This window comes from Mercenaria mercenaria, chromosome 3, assembly GCF_021730395.1.
Source record: "Mercenaria mercenaria strain notata chromosome 3, MADL_Memer_1, whole genome shotgun sequence".
Taxonomy (NCBI): domain Eukaryota; kingdom Metazoa; phylum Mollusca; class Bivalvia; order Venerida; family Veneridae; genus Mercenaria; species Mercenaria mercenaria.
The window spans coordinates 89,733,319-89,743,069 of record NC_069363.1 but is presented as its reverse complement, the minus strand read 5'-3'; the positions used below and the strand labels follow the sequence as shown (position 1 = coordinate 89,743,069).

Here is a 9,751-nt window from a genome sequence, read left to right as displayed (position 1 = left end):
TTCGTGAATAGCGAATATGCTTTTGTTAAAGCGGGATCAGTTGGCCTATTTTAGAAATAAATAAAAGCCTTTAATTGACTTTTTTTCTCATGTATTCTAATCAAACTTGATTTGTAGCCAACTTTGTTCAGCTGGGACATTTGACCCCTTTTAGGGGCTGCTAGAGCTAAAACTAGAAATGCCTTTATACAGCGTCTCATGAACAGCTTGGTGGATCTTTGTCATACTTGGTCTGGAGCATCATTATAAGGTCCTCTTCCAAATTTATTTATATAGGAACTTGGGCCCTATTAGGGACCACTATAGCTAAAAGTAAATATGCCTTTCTTCGCATTAACCACTAAAATGTAATGGATTTTTATCAAACTCGATGTGTAACAATATCGTAAGGTCTCCTATTTTGTTACAAATAGGGATAGGGACCAATTTAGCTAAAAATATAAACACGTTTAATGACCTCTTCTCATGAACCGCTTCATGAATCTTCATCAAACTACTGCCGTAATTATTCGCCTAAGGATAAACGAAACAAAATTGCAACCCTACGAAACCTTTGCGAAAAATTAAAATAGAACCATTTAAATTGTTAAAGTGCGGTGTTTAGTTTTGCAATTTGAAAAATGTTAGATGAAAGATGAATGTTAAATGAAAAATTCATAAACTTCTATCCTTATTACAATTCGCCGACCATCATTTTTAAAGATATTTCTTGTTTAAAGTTAAAACCCTTAGAAAGCTATTGAGGGAAAGAGAACAATCTCTGCTACCCATATAATGCGTCAAAGTATGGGGAAATGTCTAGAAATATGAGAAAATCAAAGAAAACAATTCCAACACTGTTAGATGCATGACTGTGTTATTCTGGTAACATAGGTAGCTTACTTTTCAATTGCATTAATATGACACGGACAGGATTAAGATTGACAAACGGTGTTCACTCAACAATTTCACTCTCTAAACAGATTGTTTCCCTTGTGTAAAAAATGCTCATGGTAATTCTCTACAAATATAAACCATTCGGTGTATATTACATGTATAATACGGTTACCAGATTAACATAGCTCCCTTTTCTTGACAAACACGTTCAAAAGCGCGCTTTACATGCAAAGCAAAAACAATAAGGGCGCTAAAGTCATCCACTACACAAACACAGATTGATCTCAGCAGAGAGAAAGAGCGAGAGAAAGAGAGTTTGTTTGTTTGTTTGTTTTTAGTTTTTCAACAGTATTTCAGTCATGTAACGGCGGGCAGTTTACCTAACCAGTGTTCCAGGATTCTGTACCAGTACAAACCTGTTCGCCGCAAGTAACTGCCAACTTCCCCACATGAATCAGAGGTGGAGGACTAATGATTTCAGACACAATGTCGTTTATCAAAAAGTCACGGAGAGAAAGAGAGAAAGATCCAATTACAATTTTAGGTATTTTTATTGTTTAAAGAACTTTAGCTGTTTTATTTTGTAATTGTAATGATTATGGTTTATGTACAACTGCCTAACCCACTATAAAACATTGCTTAAGATTTCTCAATTGCTCAAAATTCTAGTATCAGAAATCCAACTATGTTGCAAATGTTTAACAAACCCTTTTGGCTATTTTAAGCTTCATATTGTTATCTTTTTATGTTTAATCATTTATAAAACAGCAGTAAACAACATAACTCTTGAAACCTGAATAACGTAATCAAATGATAACTGTCGAGATTTACAACAAAGACATAAACAAATAAATAAACAAACTGAATTAATATTTATATTATTGCTGCATCGCAGTATTGATCTCTCTGTTAAAATTGGTCATATGTACTTACTGTCAGAGATCTACGGAAACTACGGTGTTCCGTTTGGACAATCGTGACTTTTTATTGAATCCTAAACCGCGATGTACGATGGTACGATGACGAAAACGCGATGATGCGATGGCACGATGATGAAACAACGATGGTACGATGGTGAAAACGCGATGGCACGATGATGAAATCGCGATGATGCGATGGTACGATGGTGAAATGTCGATGTAATATCGCGTTTTCATCATCGTACCATCGCGTTTTCACCATCGTATCATCGTACCATGGCGTTTTCACCATCGTGCCATCGCGTTTTCATCATCGTACCATCGCATTATCACCATCGTACCATCGCGTTATCACCATCGTACCATCGCGTTTTCACCATCGTACCATCGCGTTATCACCATCGTACCATCGCATTTTCACCATCGTACCATCGCCTTCCGGTGGTCATGCGCAGTGGTACAGTACATGTGTCAGTAATACAGGCTTGATACAATCTCATTTTCACATTGCACTATGTACCTTCTGCATCCTAACAAGAATAAGCGGAGTTTGAATAATATCATGTGACTATTACACCCAGCTTTTTATTTACTTTCATGCATACATAAAATACAAAGGACGTGGCCTTGAAGATTTTAAACAGTTTGAATGAGTTGAGCTCTGAACATTTTGTATAACATTTTGCAAAACAGCAGAATCTAAACGGTAAATTTCTTCTCACAAAATACATTGAGATACATTCATCTATTGTTGACAAAAAATCAAGTGCACGTAACTACGCATTTCTAATGGGATGGCGATGGTACGATGGTGAAAACGCGATGGTACGATGGTGAAAACGGGATGACACGATGGTGATAACGCGATGACACGATGAAGAAAACGCGATGGCACGATGGTGAAAACGCGATGGTACGATGGTGATAACGCGATGGCACGATGGTGAAAACGCTATGGTACGATGGTGAAAACGCGATGGCACGATGGTGAAAACGCGATGGTACGATGGTGATAACGCGAAGACACGATGTTGAAAACGCGATGGTACTGGTGATAACGCGATGGCACGATGGTGAAAACGCGATGGTACGATGGTGAAAATGCAATGGTACGATGGTGATAACGCGATGGTACGATGGTGATAACGCGATGGCACGATGGTGAAAACGCGATGTTACGATGGTGATAACGCGATGGTACGATGGTGAAAACGCGATGGTACGATGATGAAAACGCGATGGCACGATGGTACGCTGATGAAAACGCGATGACACGATGGTGCGATGGTGAAAACGCGATGGTACGATGATGAAAACGCGATATTACATCGACATTTCACCATCGTACCATCGCGTTTTCACCATCGTACCATCGTTGTTTCATCATCGTGCCATCGCGACATTGCGTTTTCGTCATCGTACCATCGTGCATCGTGGTTTAGTATTAAATAAAAAGTCACGATTGTCCAAACGGAACACCGTAGGAAACCCGTGCAGAAGACCAAGAAACTACATGCTTCTCTGAGTAATACATTCTAGTCAATTTATTTCCTAGACAAAGAGGCACATTGTCTACAAGATTTTATAAAAATGTCTTTAGTTTCACTATATCACACCAACCGGTATCGTAAAAGAAGAGCAAAAAATAGGTCGGTTTATATGCGGTAGTGCGATGACTTTTCTGTGGTATTTTTTTTTCTCAAATTAAAGATTAACGGGCAGAGGGGTGTTTTGTCTCTTGTGACTTTCCTAGACATTCCATTCCTTTGAAAGAAGTTATGCTCTTGGTGCTTGACTTAAAACAAAGTTATTGATTGCACTGGTGAAATGGTTCTTCTGATTGTATCTTTTTGTACGTTTACTTGAAATAATCGGGTATATTGCCATTTATATTAGAGCTTTTCTTAGCGGGGAATTACTTTAATACACTGATCCGTCTGTCAAGTTGAGCATAGGGGTATAAAACCGATGAAAAGACCATTTGAAAGCATAAAACGTAACCAAACAACATAATAGCAGACGACTACGTTTGATTTAGTCTGTTCACATGCACTGAACCGCTTTAAAACGCAACACTCCTTGACATTCGGCCAAAATTTGTCAAACCATAAATCTGCTACATGCAATTTCTGATGTTTAGTTTGAAAATATTCATGCGTGAGTAAATAGTTTATATTAAAATATTCGATTTGCGATCTGTTAGATGTGATACATGTTAAAAGCCTTCTCTACTTACTGTCTATCCTGAAAACATTTTTTTTTAAAGTTTAAGAAACTGGTAATGTCAACAGTTTTCCCGTCTCAATGCACATGATTTTACGACACAAACAGAGTTTCAAACAAAATTAAATGCAAACAGTTAGCGGAAGTGTTGTGGGAAAAAAGAAGGTGCGGGCATCTATTCAAATATGTTTAAAATGGCAGACAACTACTAAAAGGCTGTACCTGTGCTTATGTAGGAGCCGCTTAGTTGTTTAGTCTTTGCCCCGCTGGTTATTTGTTCACAGGCGGTATAGTTCCTCCTGTGTTGATACGCGTTCCCACATACATAACATACATGCATTGGTTCTTCCGCTACGGAAGCCATCGTACTGAAACACATTAAACATACATAAGTCTATGGTGTATTGCTTTTTCAGTAATTGTTCTAAAGTTTGGTATGTGTTTGGAGAGTACATTTTCCCTAAATGTTCCGTCTTAACAGAATCTGTAGTTTTCGAATTTTCCTTTTTCCAAAATATATTCACTTTAACAACAAACATTAATATCGTGAGAAGGCCAGCATAAGTTTGTCCTTACTTCGTCTTATGGCGGTTCTGCACGTTCGGATCAATTTGCTTTTTTCAATGTAGACTTTTATCAAGCCATGTTTTTTGAAAATATTAAACTAAACTAAGAAAAATTGGCAGATGTCATGTGCTTGATTGTTTGCTCGACTGATCTGAAAAATTTCGACATCACACAAAATCTCACATATTAATTTTGATCATATTTTCGCATTTTTTTCTACAGTTGTATAAAACTTTGCAAAATCGTAAATAAATATACGTTCTATAATATGGTGAAATAAAATGTACTGGTCCGTGTGCTTGTTTTTGAGATATTTGCCAATAACTATAGAGATTCGCATATTTCAAACCAATTTTAAAACATTATTTAGAATTACTTGTCAAAAGTTTTATATCATATATTGATTTTATAAAAAAACATAGCATTGCCGATTTGATAAATTCATTCTCGAGATGGCGTTAATCCATAAAATGATTTTCGTTTACCATATACCGAATCCGATATCCGGATAAATTACCTGACCCCATTACCTTCGGTTTTATCATATGTTCAGAATTACCTTCTGGTCCTACGCGATCATTGTACTGTCGAAGCAGGTGCTGTGGGGCGTGAGCAGTGTTGCATTTTTCACAATTGTTCATGAACAGACACGGTTAAACCGAGCCTGCATTTTACAGTATTCTTTAGAAATGACCCCCCTTCTTTTAGAAATTGATACGTTTTGACTGTGATAGTGACTTTCTTTCATTTCATTTTTAATGTGCTCGTCTTTGAATTCTATATTTTCTAACAAGCAAAGTCAGAAGTTAACTGACATGCTAACGTTTTCAAAGGAAAGCAAGTGTTCCCGTTTTCAGGCAAAATCAGCTCATCTATGCATATAAAACCATTTACTTGTGTGTGTAGTATTCGCTTTTTGCCTTGGCTTGTGCTCTGTTAGCCATATTTGATCAAGAAATAAAGAACTTGCATTGTTTCGAATAGGCGAAGTTGTTGTCAATTTAGTTTGCCGTGTTACCGAAAGAATGTCAGTCACGTGCGTACACTTCATTAATATTAGACGGGTAATCTCCAGATATTTTATAGCTAGTGGAATTGAAAAGCTAATACACCACATTAAACACAAATTTGTTTATGGGTTTTGTAATACTAAATTCATGCCGTACATCTTTTGTGATTCAAAATGAAATCAAGTATAATTGCAATGTCGTCTATCTGGAGAAGTTTATTAAGTACAATACAATGACTTAAGAAAAATTCACTTTGAATGTTTTGCCAAACCGTTTTATAGATGTGCAAATTGGAGGATACAGTACAAACCTTGTTTTACCCATACGTTTATGTCAAACCAATTGTGTTTGTACAACGTATGAAACAAATGCCACATTGTGCATACAAAATGAACAACCTTTTCCTTCAATAGATATATAGTAAATTTGTACCTTTGTGAATGAAACAAGTTAAAAATGCTGATAAATTTCAATGGTAACAAGTAAGAACACAAACACGTATATTGCCTAAAAGTAAAGTAGTGTATTTTAAATGCTGTGCACAAACAATATGACTGAATATCACAGAAAACATAGTTCATACCTTTTCAGCCACAATGACACGATGCTAAAACCCTACGATTTTTTTTTTGAAAACGCTCTTTGAAGCTTGTATATTTATTTGTTTTGATTCGCTTATAATAAGTTTTGAATACTCTGGTATGCATTTATAAATTCCATATTGAAATCAAAGAAATATTTTGAAATGGACCTGGTTGATGATACACTTCCCCTCGATAATTTCCAAGGCTTCGGTTGACCAGAAAAATGAACAATGTGTGCTTTGTTTACAAGCTTTTCAATGTTTCTAAAAATTGGCTCGGTTTCTTTGTAATAACTTTGACCTTGATCACGCAAATGGCTGGAAAGTATAACAAAATATCCTGGAAGTAGAAGAACCTCTGGATATATTTTAAAAGAAACTGTAATTCTTCGTTCAAAAAATACATTTATCAAGTCCATATCTGCTTTGCCCTTTTTTACCATCTCGTCCATTCTGCTGAGAAGTTCCAACCACGTTTTATGGTTTGGTTTAATTACTAGCAAGGCTGATGTGAAGCAGAGCTCATTTTCCCAGTAAGCCACTGGACTTGCCAACGAAACAGACGCTGGTAAGTTGAACAACTCATCCAACGGCTTAAGCACTAATGCATCTATATCCATATATATAATTCTGTAATACTCAGTCATGTTATAAAACAATAATTTAACCATACTTTCATAATAATATCCTTTTGGCGACGGTAACTTTGGATATGTTCGAAGTTTTATATCTTCAAGCAAATCTATTTTTCTTTGTGATAATTTTATATTTGTTAGAATAACAAAGTCAACATGTGTATACTGTCCAGAATCAGATAATCGCTTTTTCTTGAGCCGTTCTATATTTACGAGTGCTGCTATGAAATGAGCTTTAGTTACGGCGAAAAAACCATAAGCATATTTGGGAGCACTTGTGTTACTGTTTACAAAACCAAAGCGACTTCTTTCCTCCATTGTTTTTCTACTCGTTGATAAAAACACATTCTTGATGACTTTATCAAAGTAAGCTGCATTCTTAATCAGTGTCAAAATTATAAAACTAATCGTACTCAAAGTTGTCAGTACCAAAAAGTATCTAAACACTAATTTTAACATGGTTGATTTTTACCTTGCACACTATATTTTAAAATACATATAGATTTATATATTAATTTGATAAACGTCGTTTTCAAATCTGTTCATGTCTATTCATTATATCGAAAAGAAATTGTTCAATAAATGCACATAATTATATAAAAATATAACTTATTTGATGTTTTATCCAGTAGAATCTTTTGTTTACAAATGTAGAAATAGTCTTGAAGGTAAATAAAAAATAATAATAATAAAAAAAACGTTTCAGATCGTGGGCGCATATGGTAAACACAGGTACAGCGGCCACGTACGCACTGTTTTGCTGATGTCTGGAAGAAGATATCGAGATAATTCCTTTACAAGTCTCTCAAATGATAGTATGAACAGTTAAATGTTTTGTTTATCAGTTATAATTTCTATCATGTTGTCGGTTTTTGCACAAGTTAAACCTACTACTTAAATAACCGCATTTTTATTGGTTTCAAAACAGTGAATTCGTAAATAATTGATACACACTTTGAAGCCGTTTTTCTCCCTATCTGCAGGCGATTTCAGTACACAAATGTCAATACATTGGATGGACTTCCACAGCAATAAGAACATCAACACATTATTTTAAATGCAGAATCGTTTAATGTACATCGTTATTATGCACTTAAACATCGTAATAATGCACTTATTTCAGTAACGAAATTCACTTAAGTAAAGTCCTTGTGACTAAAATATTCAGAACTCTTCAAAAGCGAAAGAAATTTATCTACACAAGTTTTGAAACTCTATATAACAGTTGTCCGAAACATTCAAAAAGGCTTTTTAAGCATTCTGTAATGTTGACAAGGAAAACCTATATCAAGTATTTTATCGTTTTGATATTAACATTTTTTCATATTTTTTTTTACGTTATTCGGTTCAATAAACACATATTCAAGCGGGAGGCGAGAGACGTTAGGCAAAAGACCACAGTTATTTTCCCTTGGTCGACCACAATAAGGAAGTGGTTGCGCGGAAAATAGTTCCTCTGTATGATGGTGAATATTGGTGAAAGTTTTATTGAAAGATCTGCAATAAATGGCATTAATTAGTGGTGAAGATATGAAATAGTGGGCACATGTACAATTTGACAGACTGAGAATGTCAGAATATGCATATCATGACTTTTTGATAGGGTTTGTTCTGCCTGTTTGCGGCCATCTAGAAAATATTCTTCATACGCATGTGATTTGATTCCAAATTTTCAAAAAAAAAGAGCAGGTCAACCCCATGCTTATTGTGGCTAGAATGTTTCCTCCTGAATAGTTCTGCTGAGTTCAGGTTTTTAAGGGGGTTGGAATGCTTGAACATTTCAATAGTTTTCAGTGCGTATTTTAGAACATATAGTTAAAATAACTATATTTTTGTGACTATCTTTTTTCAAAAGTGACGTGTGATAGTAAAATTAACAAAATTCTATCTCTACGTGTTTTTATTTTTTTTATCCGACGAAAGTCGTAGGGATATAGTTTTGGCGTTGTCCGTCTGACTTTCCGTCCGTCCGTCCGGAGCCATATCTAGGAAGTGGTTGAGAATATTTTAATAAAACTTCATGTACATGTTAACCGCTATTAGGTTATGCGGTCCATCAAGTTTCAGTCAGATTGCCCAAGTAACATCAGAGTTTTTGCCCTTAGAAGTTTCTTTTGTTTACTATATAGGATACTATAAATCCGATTTCTGCTTCATAACTTGTGATATATTTGACCTAGAACTATAAAACATTAACTGAATTTAGATCACCATTATGTAGTTTAGCACACGCAATTTCGTCCGGATCTCTGTTCTAACTTTGGGGCCTCCGTGGCCGAGTGGTTAGAGTCGTTGACTTCAAACCATTTGCCCCTCATCGATGTGGGTTCGAAACCTCATTTGGGGCGTAGAATTCTTCACGTGAGGAAGCCATCCAGCTGGCTTACGGAAGGTCGGTGGTTCTACCCAGGTGCCCGCTCGTGATGAAATAGTGCACGGAGGGGCACCTGGGGTCTTCCTCCACCATTAAAGCTGGAAAGTCGCCATATGACCTAAAATTGTGTCGGTGCGACGTTAAACCCAACAAAATAAAATAAATAAACTGTTCTAACTTTAGAGTTATTGCCCTTTAATTGTTTAAAAATCCACAAGTTTGTACATAACAATACAACCAAATGAGAGAATTTCATGAAACTTCTTTTCTTCTTTACCATGAACATTTATTATAAACATGTGAAATTGTGTACCCACACCTGGTCACCCCCTGCCTTCGTCACGCCCACTCCCCCTTCCGACCCCCTCCCCCGCCACCCCCAAAAAGAAATCCTTATTTTGTTGTTTTTCCCAAACTTCCATGAATATTGGCCAGAAGTTATACAGACCAGAAATTGTTATGGATGTATGTGTGACCACTCAGCCTAAAAAGTAACATATGGGTGAATAACGTACTTGTTTTTTTTTTTTTTGTTTTTTTTTATTTTTTTTTTATTTTATTTT

The 9,751-nt window shown here is 35.8% G+C and overlaps 1 protein-coding gene across 1 annotated transcript; it reads right to left on the bottom strand.

Moving 5' to 3' along the window:
• Positions 1-4,297: 4,297 nt before the first annotated feature.
• On the bottom strand, positions 4,298-7,132 carry LOC123525607 (uncharacterized). The gene is made up of 2 exons (XM_045304756.2): positions 6,620-7,132; positions 4,298-4,387 (listed from the first exon to the last, which is right to left on the bottom strand). The coding sequence occupies exons 1-2, from the start codon at positions 7,130-7,132 to the stop codon at positions 4,298-4,300; spliced, it is 603 nt and encodes a 200-aa protein (XP_045160691.2).
• Positions 7,133-9,751: the final 2,619 nt, after the last annotated feature.